This window comes from Balaenoptera ricei, chromosome 8, assembly GCF_028023285.1.
Source record: "Balaenoptera ricei isolate mBalRic1 chromosome 8, mBalRic1.hap2, whole genome shotgun sequence".
Lineage (NCBI taxonomy): Eukaryota > Metazoa > Chordata > Mammalia > Artiodactyla > Balaenopteridae > Balaenoptera > Balaenoptera ricei.
Window position 1 is genome coordinate 10,705,805 of NC_082646.1, and position 15,739 is coordinate 10,721,543.

The 15,739-nt window shown below is 40.3% G+C and overlaps 1 protein-coding gene across 1 annotated transcript; it reads left to right on the forward strand.

Annotated features, from left to right (window-relative positions):
* The first annotated feature begins 1,854 nt into the window (after positions 1–1,854).
* Positions 1,855–14,987, forward strand: LOC132369554 (uncharacterized). The gene is made up of 5 exons (XM_059929231.1): positions 1,855–2,001; positions 2,261–2,339; positions 2,624–2,848; positions 3,376–3,457; positions 12,292–14,987. Exons 1-5 carry the CDS (start codon positions 1,855–1,857, stop codon positions 12,551–12,553), a joined length of 795 nt encoding a protein of 264 aa, XP_059785214.1. The 3' UTR covers positions 12,554–14,987.
* The last annotated feature ends 752 nt before the right edge of the window (positions 14,988–15,739 follow it).

Sequence of the window (15,739 nt, forward strand, 5' to 3'; positions counted from 1 at the left end):
GTTTCAGAGAATCTCAGGAAATGTCATTCTCTGTCTACCTTTCCTTCTTGAAGATGAGTACAACCATGATTCCCATAATCTGGACTTCATATACAAGGACACTAAGACAATTGATGATTCTCGTTAGGAATGATTCATTTTGGCGTTACAGGGAGGCACCCAGTGAGTCAAAGATTTTTTTTTTGACAGCTCCACCCTTTATGATTATTCTAGCATGTTTCTTTTTCTCCATCAGTCTAGTGCAAACACCCTTTTAGCCAAATCTGAAAAAGATTCTAACCCAGTCTCCAACCTCTGCCGACCATCTTTTTCTCCTTCCCAATAAAGAGAAAGAGAAAAAAAAGGTATTAAAGGAAACCCAACACTATGATTGTAGGTCTTTCTCTTTTTGCCTCAATTTGTTCTCCTTTCCTCTCTCCTCCTCTCCTCCCTCTCCCTTGTTCTTCTCTCTGCGTCTCCTTCTCGTTTGTGCTTTTTCTTCTCCTTTTCCTTGGCATCCAGCCGTGCTTCTGCAGGTCTCACAGTCAGAGACAAAGCACAATATCTGAGTTGAGCACAAAGAAACTACCTTTTAAAAACATCGACTTGGAAGAAACCTGCATCCTCAGCTACCTCCCTCCCTTCCTTGCTCCTTACAGAGCCCAGCATTATATTTAACACAGCACTGCCTGTTGTCTGCATGATTCTAGCCTCGAAAATTGGGTGAAGATGGCAGTATACCCACTGTGTGTACAGATAGGTAGAGACCCTAATTTTCAAGAGCTACCTGCTTTACAAAATCCTCCTGTAGCCGAGCTTTTAAGATGTGTGCCCGCAGAAATGATAGGATATGCTCCCTTGGTCAATTCAGGATGTCTTTCGTTTTTTTTCTTGTGCCACGTTTTTTTTTTTTTTTTTTGTCGTCTGAATGATTACTTATCATGATCAAGGGACTTTAGGCTGATCAATGAAGTGTGCATAGAACCGATGGACGTTCGAAGAGAAATGCTTCAGGAATAAGGAAAAATGTCTGCAGTAGAAGCGAAGGGTTAGGATGAGCTACAGTCACTGATAAGTTCATTTCCAAATCCAAGGGAATGTAAGTGGTAAATTAGTACACATGGCAAACAGAGTCAATGCGTAAAACCCAGCCACTGAAAAGAAAGAGATTTTTAGCATTGTAGTTATCACATGCCTTAATAGAGCGTCTGCGTACTTTAAATATAGATTTGAATCACTGCTCTTTTATCCCTCTAAATGCCGATTTCAAAGAAGTCTTTGGGCATTGTTGACTTTCTGTCCATAAAGAAAACCCACCCAGCTTCCCCAACTACATCACCTGCACTTACACATGCATGCGTGTTTTAAATGCCCATGGGATGTGGAACAATTAGGCAGAGGTCTGCACTGTGGTCTCTCGTTTTCACTCCTCCCCACCCACCCCCTTTTTTCTTCCCTTTTAGAAAATGTGATACCTGATCTCTGGGTCTAGCAGGGCTGAGGATTTTTTTTGTATTTGTATAATACAGTGTCTGGCCTTCCCCCTGACCTGCTGGTGTATTTTTGGTCTCATTAGTAGTCAGGCAGAAGCCTTAGTGCATCCGGTGCTGGGAGTCAGGGATGAGACACACGACAGCAGAGAGAAGGAGCGGGCGAGAGGATATTAGAAGAGAGGCTTGCCTCCAAGATATGGAAGGAAGTGAGAAATGACAGGACGACGGCAAGCTTTGTATGGAGGAGCCTGGCAGGGCGGGGGAGCGGTGAGGAGCGCGAAGTGGGTTCTCAGAAGCCCTAGAAGAGCTAAAGGTGATTAGAGGGGGATATTGATTCCTTACTCTGCCAGAGATTTAAGCAGGCATGCGAGGAATCCGCACCATGGTTGGCAAAAGGAGACCCATTGCCTCCTGTAACCAGACACTCTCGGGCTTTCCAGGAGCCCAGGGAGAGAGCCGAGAAGAAAGGGGGCAGTGTGGTCTAGGAAAATCCAACTTGTCGCTGATTTGTGCCCGATGCTTGCTGTCCGTCAGCAGCCTCCCTTACAATCTTTTTTTCCTCTCTCTCCCTTTTTTTCTTGCCTTCTCCTTCTTCACTGAAGCCTAGGGGAGCCAGTAAAGATTAAATGTGCTTTCTCAAAGGCAGCCACTTCACGCTGCTATGTCGAAAGGGCCATTATTATTATGTTTTTAACAGTAAAAGAAAAAGGGAGAGAGGTTGTGAGAGAGAGAGAGAGAGAGAGAGAGAGAAGCTAGGTAGGATGATGACGGACTAGCTTTTCTGAGAGGAAAAGGAAAAGGGAAGGGAGAGAAAAAGGAGAGACCCTGAACTGAACAGAGGATTGTGCCTGCGAAGAACCTACAGAGGTGAGAAAAAAAAGTTGTCTTGAAGATGGGGGGAGGGGGAGTGGGATGTTGAATAACCCTGTACAGAGGGAAAAGAGACATAATTTAGCTGTCTTGCTCCTATGATTCTGTTTTGCAAGGCGGGGGGGGTGGGGGGGTGGGCAGAGGTGGGTAGATCCTGGAACTTTAACGGTTTTTAGTTGCACATGGAAATATATACAAAATATTTAGCATTTTTCCTAAGTGCCCGAGGCCCCCTCCAGTGCCTTCCTTGCAGGGGCTGCTTTGTCATTCTCTTTGACTAGCCATCCATCCACCTTGCTCAGGCTGGAATAAAAGAAGAAAAAGAAGGAGGAAAGGAAAGGAAACAGAAGGAAAGAAAAAAAAGGGAAGAAAAAAATTTTTTAAAGAGTCATCTTCCCACCCACTTCCCCTCCCTTTCGTTTCATTTTTGGAGGCGGCACTAGGAGCCATCTCCGCAGAGGAAAGCCCAGCTTCCAGGCAGACGCGAGGAAGCGACGATCTATCAGGTACAGAGCCCGTAGCTGTCTGCGAAGATGGAGGGGAATTGTGCTTCGGATTCCTCCGAAATATTGGCAAACGGCTTCAAAGGATCCGCGGCGGGAGTGGGGCGGGGGAGATGCGCCTCCCCGGCTCGCGCCCACCCCTTCCCACTCGCCTCGACCAAGTGACAGCCTGGTGCTGGCTCGGGGTGATTTGGCCTTGGCTTCAGCCAAGCAGCTGATGCACAGGAGGCCCTTCGCAGGACTGGCAAAGTGCACGCTAAAGAAAGAAGGAGGAAATTTTGAAAAGCAGCCCTGGGGAGGGTTCTCATTCTTCGAAAAACATTTTTTTTTTTAATTTTTAACCGAATATTCTCAAAATTTGATCAGTCCCAGTCCCTCCCTCCATTCCCACCGAATCGCCTTTTTTGCCCCCCTCTCTCGTCAAAGCATAAACTACAGAGTTACAGACTCTAGATTTGGTGTATCGCTTCCTGCCCCCGCCTCCCCCTCCCTGCCCAGTTCTCAGTCCTCTATTGAAACACCTCGCCCAGGCAAAGCGCCCTGCAGCTCACATTTCCCCCCCTGGCCCGGACGGTGCTACTGGAGGCTGCAGCCCGACTCCACTTCCAATGGGTGAGTTTCAAACGCTCTTCGTATGTATACTTTCCAAGCCTCCAAATCCTACTGCTTGGTCTTCTCCTTCTCGAAACCTGATTTGGATGGTTTTGCATGCGGCATGCTCGCCCAGGGGGGAAGAGATGCCTCGGATTTTCTTTACCGTCATTGGTGCTAGTTGTAAATTAAAGCTTTGACGTTTAATCTTGATTGTAGACCGTGGTTTGAAAAACGTGGGCATTTCTGAGTCTATTCATATTGTTTTCCATTTTAGTAAACTCTTTTGCCCAAAGCTTCAAAGAGTTTTCTCTGATAGCCTGGCGATTGTATGTTCAGGTATGTATATGCGCCCACGGACGCTGCGTACGTTTGTATGTATCTACTATACTTACGTGGAATCCAAATTTTGTGAAGGAAGGCAGCTTAGAGAGCGAGGGAATATCCTGCCACCTGTTTGTTGTCTTTCAGTCGTGAACCTCGAGCAGAAATTGCTTGTCATTCCTGTTTTGCTTTGTTTTGTCTCAAGAAAGAACAATTTAGCGCTCCTCTCAATCCCTGAGACCCTAACTTGTGATGTTTACCGTTTAAATCCACGGGTTAGGCTCTTGGGAGCTGCGAGCCGTGCCTTTGCATCCTGGAAATTTGGTGGAACTTTTTTTTTTTCTCTGAAGCAAAAACAAAAGAAAAGAAAGTTTGTCTGAAGTGCTTGAGTGCACCTCTGAGGTTTTCATTGTTAGGTGGGATCAGGTGACCAGAAAAGTGGCAGCACCTGGATTTCTGTGAAAGTAGGTATATATTGTGTGATAATAGCGCGTCGGCTGCGATGGGTACGCATGTTTATTATTGATGCCTGAGGCTTGTGGAACTCACCTACCCTGGTCTATTCCTTGAGAGCAACACGCAGTACGATCTGAGCCTAACAAGAACACCTCAGAACCTGGTGCTTGACCTCAGAACATATCAGCCGAAGTCCCAGCATGCCCCATGCCTCCAACTTTTCAACTCAACAGTTAATCTTAAAATTGTGCCCAATTAAAATGGGCATGTGGATAGAGTATATATTCAGTGCCCACATATGTGTATCATATATGGCTGGACAGTGAACTCACAGACACAAATAGGGACGAACCAATAGTGTGAGCTAAAATACCAGTAGGCTAAAAATTCCACTCTTGCTAGACTTACAAGAAGGATGGAATTTATGGTGTTAACAAAGATTAAATTTGTATTACTTGGCAAGATTTTAAAAAATAAAATAAAAGGAGAGGTTATAGCTTCCTTGCCTGACATCTATTTTAAACTGTTATACACAATGAGTTTAAAAGTAATAAGGATTGGAAATGTGCTTTCTAAACATATAAAAGGAAAGAAATAAAAGGAAATATATATTTTTAAACATATAAAAGGAAACAGCACACGCACACAATTATTGTATCATTTAGAAGTTATCAATGCCTGTTTTTTATTTAAAAATTGGAAAAAATTGATCAGGATTTATATAATCCAACGAAGTTATTTATAACATCAAACTGTACAGTTAAAATAATCTTCTCTTAAGGTAATTGTTAGCATTACCCAGTTTGCAGTTTTCTAAAACTGTAACTTTTGATACCACAAGAATCTCGGTGATTTAGATCTATCTCATAGTTAGAGAAGAGAAACAGTAACTTACCTTTTCTTTGTTGTGAAAAATTCCAGTATACAATTTCATTTAAACCATTTTAGTATTCTTGAGCCAACATTTATCTTCTATTTTTGGAAAATACCTAAGTCAACCCTGACTTCAAATGCTTTCTTCTTTTAAAGACTTTATGTCGGTTATAACCTTGTTTTATATGTCGCCGAAGGTTAAGGAAACTGTTCTTTTCCTGCTTTTCTTTTTTTAAGTGTTTATTGCCATTTTAGTCATTGACTCCAAATCGTAGTCAAGAAACCATTTTGTATCAGAAGACTGAATTGAGAAAACGAATTGTGCAACAATTGCATTGTGCTTTTTGTTGAAACCTCCTAGTAGTTGTAATGTTTAAATATTACTTTCAAGCCTTTGATAGCCTGAATATGCGTCAGAGAAAAGAGCTATTTGATTTTCAAGTTATCTTTTGGTTTCTATACAATGGATTAATGATTTTCCCCCATCTTAGCTGATGTGCATGCATAGGCATTTGGAAATTATGGAAAGGCATCTATTTAACTTATGGATATATATTACCACTTGACTCATATCAAGTATTTGCCAAACATTTGGTGCTTTTTGAAGTCAAAATATAGCTGCATCTTATTCTATGAAACTGTATGCAGGGATCAATAAAAGCATGCTGGATGTAATTCTTCTGTGATTTTTAAATGATAACAGCATAGTAATTTAATACAAGTGATACAGTTTATATTGCAAGGCACTCTTTCGGTTTTTTTACATGTTTTCACCTGGATTGCTCATGTCCTAAGGTTGCTATCATAGGATTGATCACACAGGCATTTAGGAGTGCGTAACGACACACGAGATTTTGTATTTCAGCAGGGAACTGCTTCAGTATAAGGGCAGATTTCTCAACACCGCTTCTTCCTCACCAAGCCCATCAGTGAAGTTCAGTGAAATGAATAACATAATTGGTGGTTGGTTCAATCACTACCAGTCTAGACTAGCCCAGACGCATCAATTAGAGGGGGCTGTCTTTTAAAGGGAGAGTGCCACCGAAACAAGCAGGGCATTATTGATACTGATCTTTAAAAGTGCAAATCCAGCTTGGCAGATAAAAAAAAAAAATAAGGCGGGGAAATTGGTGGGGGGGGGGGGTGTATTGCGGGAAGAAAAGAGAAAGAAGTGAACTGGAGCTTTTGGACACAGAAGGTCAGGAAGCTTGAGAGAAAAGGAGAGGAATCAGGAGTGAAATGCAATGCAGCACTTCCTTGCAGCACACAGTTACAATTCAGTTCACCGGGCACACTGGTTCACCGTATTTTTAACTAGATTCCCCCCGCCCCACCTTTTTTTTTCATTCCTTTTTTGCCTCTGTTTCCAAAGAAGTGCCAGCTTAAAATCAATGCAGTTGGAAATTTAACAGCTCTAGGAAGCTCTAGAGAGAATAAAGCCAGGAGTAAGATGAACCAGCCAAAACTCCTTTTGCAACATTTTTCCCCAAAAGAAAAACACAGAAGATGTTTATTTTTCAAGTCTCTAATTCAACCTTAAAAAAAAAAAAAAAATCAACTGTACAAGTGAACAGGACTCATTTTAAACCCAGCACCTGGGAACTAATTTTATGGGCAAGACACCTTTAGGTAAACAGCTCACAGTCTTCTGTTGAATACAGTAAAATTATGAAGAATGTAACAAAAGGCTTTGGTAATTTGGTGGTTGGTTTTTTCTTTTTTCTTTTTCTTTTTTTTGGATGGATAAAGCACAGATGATTTAGAAAGCGTTAGGAGCACATCAAGCCCCAGGGAAGGAAAATGTTTGATTGGTATTAATTAAAACACTGCTAATATATTCTAATAAAATCAAATTTAACATTCTAAACTAATCCGCTTGGTATGTCAAAGGAAAAGAAAAGTATTATCTTATTTGCATCTCTGCAATCCAAATGCATTTGCTCATTCAGCAGAATTAATTTTTATCACCAGTCTGTTTAATCTCCTCACAGATTTAGCCAAACTTATTCTTTCAAACTAAAAAGGATCAGGGTAGGGAATCCATAAAGGTATTCGGAAGACTAGTGACTGTATTTAGTACCGGCTTTATTTTATGATTTTTTTTTTTTTTTCTCTTCATTCGCTATAATGGGGTGTGGAGGAGAACGGTGAGTCTGCAGCGAGAATGGTGAATGGTTAATTCTCCCTCTTTCTCTCCTACCTACCGGGTTATTTAGGAATTCCAGTTGCCAAATTATGTGAGTGGCATTTATTTACAGGAGTGATGTTGGTCTGTTGATTAATACCTCACTTATTTCTAATTTCAGAATCCTATTTGTTACAAATTCCTAATGAAAAAAAGGATCTTAAACCAGAGACCAATTGCCTTTTCTCAATTATTTTCAACTGTAGGCCTCCTAAGAGAAAGTGGGGAGGTGAATGTAAAATTTTTGTCACTAAGAACTGAGTTCTTTGTTTCCTTTTTAAGTCAAAATTTCTACAGAAAAATTCATACTTTTATGAAACGGCGAGTTTTACGCTCTTTACTGTTAAACTCTCACAATGGATAAAATTGTCCCAAAATGACATCATAGCCAAAATGTTTCTCCTCTCATTAGTCTCCCATGACTATGATATCCTATGTAAATATGTGCCTCACACACAAAATGAATGGGCCATAAATATCAAGGACCACATTTTGTATATTTAAAAAAAAAACAACGAGGAATTCTGCACACTCTCTAGGAGATGTAAAACCACTGACTCAACCACTGATGATACTGCCTCTTGCTCCACTGCCTTTTTCAGTTCTTGGACGTAAAAGAGCAATCGCAGTTCGGTTTCACATGTATTGTTCTATAATCCAGGCAATAAATGCTAATTAGTAATGCTCAAGGATCCGACCATTCAGGGTAATTATCATAATTTACTTCTTCCTTGTTAAAGACATTCCTTGCTGATTAAAAAAAAAAAAAAATTAAGTCGTCCTTTTACCACTGCACTGCAGTGGAAATACACTGGAGAGATGTTCAAGGTATAGGAATATCGCTCTGGCTGCATTTGAAGTCACCGACATGTGCCTCTTAGCTTATTCCAAATGGAATTGCAACTTGATTTTGAAAAAGAAATTCATGTAAATGCACAAAGTTTTGCATGTGCACCAGGACTGTATGATTGTATTTTACAAACCCCAAGGCTCCTCCTTCCCCGCCCACCCCCTTTTCTAAAACCACTTACTGAGCAGAACAAAGGAAACTGCTAACTATAGAGGCATCATTAAATATGAGCAGCAACAGCGTGATAAAGTATGTGATATGACAACATATTTCATTGCACAAAAGTGCAGATAATTAAATAATTCAATAGTAACCCTGGTTAATTAGCAGAAAGTTCTTTAAGGAGGAGTCAAGAAAATGGATCCAATCAACTTGAATAATATGCTCCATTCTCCAAGATCACAAATATGTATTTGGTTATTTGATGATTGATTGATTGATACAGAAAGATGAGGACAAATGCCTATTCTTCAAAACGGAGCTTTGACCTTGTGTCGTCTTTAGGACAAATTAGTCATATGTTTTAACAGAGCAGAATTGAATGTAGGGCAGTCTCTGCTTTCAGTCCAAGGTGTAATCTGCCATTCTCTTGCACACTTCTCTTTTAGCAGTTGATCTAAAAAATCATCAATCCCTTAGCTTTTCATATCATTGCCTCAGAATATGTATGGAGACTTCCCCACATTTTCTAATGAGGCTCTTGTTTAAGTTTTTTTCTTATTGCTTGAAGCAAATAAGGATCCTCTGCACAGAAGGAACAGAATAAATAACCATATGCTGAACACTATCTTTGGTGGACCCCTCCCCTCTTGCTTTATCCATCAAGGTAATATTCCCAATGTTCATTGTTCATTGGTCCTTTAAGGAAGAGCTTCAGCTTTTACATGAGGGCTGTAAGCACATTAGAGGAATAATTCCCTTTGGATACTATACAGAAGGAGCCACCTGCAAAATGTTGATGCTGTTATTGAAATCTCAAGTGGAATCAGCTTTCAAAAAATTAGATATTAGATACATCCGATATAATTTGCAATGTGTAATTATACTAATGTGCATATAGTTGTGTGTTGCTTTACATGTTGCCTACTTGAGATTTTTACCCACCCCCCTTGGGCATTTCTCCTCATTTGAAATGGCTCCTGAGTAGAATGTTTTTAAAGTCAGCTTTTATTTTTTTTAACTCCTTGTTAATTAATATAAGAAGCAAAGAACTTTGTGTTCTCATGCAAGAATGAATGTGTCTGACCTAGATGTTGGAAGCTAACGATTACTAAAAGGGTTATCATTGTGGATACTTGCATTATTCGTAAAATATTTGCTGTTCTTTACTGATTTAGTCTTCATCTTGACTTTGGGCAACTTGAAGTAATGGAGAATGTTAGAACAGTAAATCGTATTCATAAGATATCCATTTCCTTTATTAGAATAATGAGATCAAATGCCAGGGAAATGGCCTTAGGCAGAGATAATAATCTTAATTTAATCAAAGTAATCAAAATCATAACAATAACAAACAACAACTTTTCTCTTTTTCCTCCACTTTGCGTGGCACATGATGAATAACTGAAACTCTGCCTCAGGTCATTTATGCACTCATATCACTTTCCCTTTTGGTGTCTCCATATGGTGTCTCCTGGACTGGAGACCCCACCACACCAAGGAGCTGACCCCTGAATATCCAGCCATTAAGGCACGATCCAGGCAGAGAAACAGTGAGGGGATTGGTCAGCTTGGCACTTGGCACTTCCTATGTGCTCAGTGGGTGGAGATGCTTCTGATATAAATTTGGAGAATCATCCCCATCAGATCACAGAGGGACCTCAAGCAAGGCAATGCAAGGGTCCCAATTTACGCTTATACATTCAGGAGACAAAGAGGATTCCAAGGGAGGCTCATGTTAAGATGATACAAGATATTACTCGTTCCAATTAAGTAGTCACAGGCCCCAAAGAAAGCTGATTTGTTAAACTTTTGACTCATAATAGACACCTGGAGTATGGTGCTTTGCATGTTTATACTATTTATTCCTCAAAATTCATTTTGCTGATGGGGTCCAGAGACATTATGCATGGGCTATATCTATGCAGCACCAACACAATACGTTGATTTACTTTTCATCTGCTCATGTATACAAGAGCTTTGCATTATTAGCTACCCAAAGGAGTCACACAAGAATTTTGTGACACGTCCTTCCTTGCTGCAATGGCGTTTTAGTTGATTCACAAATGAGTCTCATACACATGTATCAAAAGCTTAGCACCTCACCCTCCCATTCTATGTTCACAAAATAATAAATTCTAAAATCTGTAAGATGTATATTTAATTACTCATCCAGGATCAGTTATTGCATGCTTGATCAGAACAGAAAAATATCTATTAACAATATTTAACAGTAGGTTATTTTACCGGTTTTCGGAAATACATATATATTATACCTGCCATCTAGAAAGAGAACCAACATTTTCAATGTGTCCAAAGCGTTTAGTGCAGAAAGAGGGGTGTGTGGTAGTAAATCCCTTTTGATGTACCTAACTCATTATGCATCTTCATTGTGCTAGCATAATGAAGAAGCTGACAATAAAGGCTTTAGTTAATTTCAGGTCCACCTGCAAAGTATACTGCATTCATAACAACTTTTGTAGAATGAAAGAAACATTAATACAGCTCTTCCCAAATATCCTTGTCTGTAAAATAAGTGGGTTGGATTAGTTGGTCTCTAAACTCTTCTCCAGCAGGGAATTTTTGAAGCGATTCTTATAGAGGTATAAGAACAATTTCAGGACCCTTGAATCCGCAGTCTATTTGCACCAACAGCTGCCCTTTAAAGTTATATTTGATCCCACCTCCAGGCGCTGTACTTACTAACATATTTTGCCTTGATGCTAAAACAGTGAAGACTGAAGTTTCAGGAAGGGCAGGGACAGAAAAGAGGAACAGGCGAAGAATGAGAAAAGCTACACAGTGGGAGAAGGAATTTATTGATCTGAGATCTAAGCCCATTTCCTTCAACATTAACATAGAAGAAACCCAGAGGAGCACCTGCCTTTCTATTTTAAGACCATATTCTTTAGTCCTTTTGCCTTCATTAATTGCTTGCAGTATCCTTTGGTTTATTTCCATTGGGTTGACATCTTTGAGTTTCATTTTCCCCTTTCTACTTGATGCATTTATATCATGTTAATATCCCCTTCAAATGCCTACAGTCGTTACGTTAACATACCGCCCTTCCCAAATTAAATCTTAACGTGTACAAAAGCTCCTGAAAATTGCCCTGCCCATTTCCTCAAACCATGTGTAACCTCTTCTTGAATTAAGGGAGCCCGCTCTTCCAGGCTTCCAGGTCTTTGAATACGCTCTCACCCAAGCTTTTCCTCTCTGCACGCTCTGCCTCTCCACCTCTTCTACATTTCAGAAACCTTTCTTTTCTTTCTCGCTTTCTCTTCCTCCCTCCTCCTTCATTCTTTCTCTGTCTCTCCCCTCCCTTTCTCCCTTCCTTCCTTCTCTCTCTCTCTCTTTTTCTCCTTTCCTTCCTCCCTCTCTCCCTTGTTCCCTCCCCTTCCTTCTTCCCTTTCTCCCTCCCTCCTTCCTCCCTCCCTCCCTCCCTTCCTTCCTCCCTTCCTCCCTTCCTCTTTCCCTCCCTCCCTTTTGTGGTTCCTTTCATTCTTTCTTTCAGGGGACACCATGTGTCATCCTCTGAGCCAGGCACTAGAAATACAAAGACACATACAAGGAATTGACGTCGACTCCTAACCATTCTAGTGACTCTGTTCACTCCTACATTGCTAAGCACTGATGTGCCCATACTTATTTTATTTTGCATGTAGTCTTTAGCTTTAGTTGAATGTGTCCTTAATGTCCTGTGTTCTTCTGTTGTTTTCCTCCGTGTCCTATTTCAGTAAGTTGCCTGTTGGATAAACCTGAAGTTATTCTTACGGAGCGCGTTCTCCCAGAGCGAGGATCGTGGTGCTCTCACACACTCTCAAGCAATGCTGTTGCTTGACTGATTCCTGAACAAGATGAACAATGAGCAAGCTCCGTTTTTCTGGTGATGCAGCATTTCACTCATAGTTAGAAATAGCATGGCTCTCAAAGTATCATAACATTCCTCTATTTGTATTAAAGAGTCAATGTGATAACATTCTGTGATGTGTTCTGTTATTTTTTTAGTCGTGTTGATGTCCTTTCAGCTGGTCCTATAGTCCCCCCTCCTCAGGAATGTATCCGCAGTGAAAGGACACAGACCACAGAGACTGCTGTCCTGATGGACGCTCAAGCCAAGCCGACTGTGAAGTGGAAACAAAGAAAGCGATCACCTGAAGACACCTCTCCTGCCAAGCGACACACCCACATGCTGCAGCTTCAGCCAATAGAATCTCAGAACAAGAGGCAAGCTTTTCAAGAAACAGAAACACTTAAGAATGACATCTAGATTTCGAAGGAGCCCAGGACTTTCCCTTCGTCATGTGTATTCCTCTTTTTGTATTTAAATTCTGTGTGACATTCATTTTTAAAAAACTTTTTTTCTAGTATGAATGAATATGCTTATTAATGCACCAGTTTTTCAAATAGAAAGTTGTTCATGCCAGAAGTAAATTGAATGTTAGCCACACACCGAATTTGACCTTCAGAGTGACTTAAAGAATATAAAGTTCTTTTGAAATAACGAAATAGTGGGAGGCAATCCAAAGGATAAAATAATGGTGAGAACTCAGACTGTGGCATAGAAATACAAGATCCCGCTGACGCCAACCAACCAACCAACCATTCTTTTTATCAGGCAAGCTAGGTTCTGTGAGATGTGGTCAGTGCCTCTAAAGAGTTTAAATCTAGTGAGACAGAGGCACATAAACTTTTGAAAAGATAAGTAACAAATCAGGTCAACTGATAAGAGCAAAACCAAAACAAAGCAAAAGATATAAACAAGGAGCTCAGAAGTCACCTTAAGCTGGACAAACTTGTCTGTTTAGGGAAGAAAGTTCCCAAAGGAGGAAAATACAAGATGAATCTTAAAGGCTGTTAAAGATTTAGATAAGTGGAAAGGAAGGAGAAAATAGAGGCCTTTAGATGGATGCAATATTGTGAGAAAAGTCAGAGAGGAAAGCATCTACGTGGTGGTTTTAGGGAATTATGAATATACATGTCTCGTGTACTGCATCCCAGACTTTCAGTGCCAATGTATAGATATATATGTACGGTGAAGACTGTGCACACACACACTTCCCCTCTCCCTCCCTAGGGGTAGCCTAGAATTATAATCATATTTCTTCCATTAAAGCAACTGATGTGAAGATTTGTGATTTTTCTGTTAGCCTAGTAACAGTGGATATTTATTGAGTTCTCACTACATGTTAAGCATTTTCTTTGTTAACTCTCTTAAGCCTCACAACAACCCTGCCAAATAGGTGTTTTTTATTCCCATTTTACACAAAGAAAACTGAGTTTTAATGAGGTTAAGTAACTTGCCAAACTGCCACATACAGGGTTCACAATCAGAATTGCGATTGCAGAGCTCATGATCTAACACACTAAGTCACAATATTGCTACCAACGTTGCAATATTACCACTTCTATATTCCTTGATAGTTTTCTGTGGTAAATAAATAGCTATTTCCTTTAATTAGCTTCTCAAATTTTTCAGTTTCCTGGTTAAACTCGCATGATGGAATGTATTTTCATGAAAGAAATTGAAAAAAATTTGGGGATAGAGCCTATCAGCATTTTAGACCTTTTTTTTGGGAGGGGGCCAGACTCTGATGAAACTGTTCACTTCGGTCAGCATGAAATCTCAACTTCTTGAGAATAAAAATAGGAGGTGGGGAGAGCTTAAAGGTCATCTACTGCAATGTCCTTTTCTACAGATGTGATAAATCCATAAAGTTAGAGTGACTTACGGAAGATCACACATTGAAGTGTAGCAGAGCTAGGTCCAGAAACCATGCCGCCCTCAGAGGCTCTTGAAATTCTCCACCCTGTCTAAATGAAGTGTGAGCTTGAATTTGATCAGTGAAAACATTCTATCTGGGTGACCAGGGAGCATTGTACCTAGTAGATTGCTTCAATTTTGCACTTCTTTGGCTTCTCACCTCAATGTGAAAATTAGCTAGCTACAAACTGACATCTTTAGTTCCAGAAATTGTCAATGGTCCATCCACAAAGAACACACAATGGCCCAAGTTGCGTGTGCAATGTCTTCAATGATATTCTTAAGTTATTTGGCATTCTTAGTTCACCTAAACAAACCAGATCTTCTAATGAGCATTTTCTTAACCAGTTTTATGGACAGTATGTATTTGTAAGAGCTTCTGCATGAATATTTAAACACGACTGTTTCAATAGTCCTTATATTTTTTGAAAATATCAATGGTTATTTGCTATTTTAATTGTTACTAACTCAAGAATACTTCAGCCATAAAAAACTAGAACTGAGGAAACATCACTCTTCTTTACCAGCCCCTTTGCCTTCAGTTGGCATTTAGTAATGATTAATAAAGTGGTCAGCTGGAGAACACAGAAGTTCAAAACGCAATTTTGTCTTGAAGGAGTCAGTTAATCTGTGTCTACTTAAGGGCAAGCATCTAGATGTTTGGAAGGACCTGAATATTTGACTGTTGTAAACTTCTGCTTAGATATCTGGCATTGTCACACTTAGACCTCCTGGTGGCTCAGGTCGTCCTGTTTTCAAAATGATGATCATTGGCCATATCTCACACAGTTCTCATTAAGTGAACTCATAAATAAACAGGTTTTGGTTTTTTTTTTTTAAAACATAGCCAAGCACAAAATGTGACTTTGTTGACATTTTATGAGACTTTGTCATATGTCCCCTGAACCCCCAATAAAAGCGGTGTTGCATCAACTGTGAACTCGTGTTGATTTCTTGGAAGAGTGTGCTCTCGTAATTTGGGTGTTTTCACTAGTGTGTATCAAAGCTAGTTTCAGGATCTATGAGGAGCAAATGATCTAATATGGTGGGAAAATGTCAATTTAGAGGCAATTTCTAAATGATCCCATGTTGCCTTTAATAAGCAGCACTATCACCTACTCAAGTCAGAAACCAAGGTGTGATCCTTGTCTTTCCTCTTCCCACCTGTCATGGCCAATCAGGTAAATCTTTTTGGTTTTTCCTTCTTTCTGTTTTTAAATGTGTCTACTTCTCCCCATCCTCCAACTATTTAAGACAACTCTCGTATCACCTGGACTCCTGCCTCATGCCTCCAGTTTCTCCCTTCCACACTGCCAAGTAGCACCCAGGGAAATCTGTCTAAAGCACAAATATGATCATATCATTCCACAGTTTCAAACTTTTCACTGGCTTCCCATTGCCCTTTAAATAGCATTACATCTAAAACCCTTCCTATCCTGTTTCCTGGCCCCAACTTTCCTCTCTGGACTCATCAAGTACCACTGCTTTTGCAGGTTCTCACCGTACATCTTTGCCATTTCTTATCTTCTGAGTTTTCTCACACACCTACTCCTGCTTGGTACTCTACCACCCCTTCCAGACTCCATCTATTGTCCTTCATGTCTCATCCTAGAAGGCATTTCCTCTTGGAAGTCTTCACCCCAACCATCCACTACCCCTAAGACTAGCTTCTTCACCTAGGTGCTTTCATAG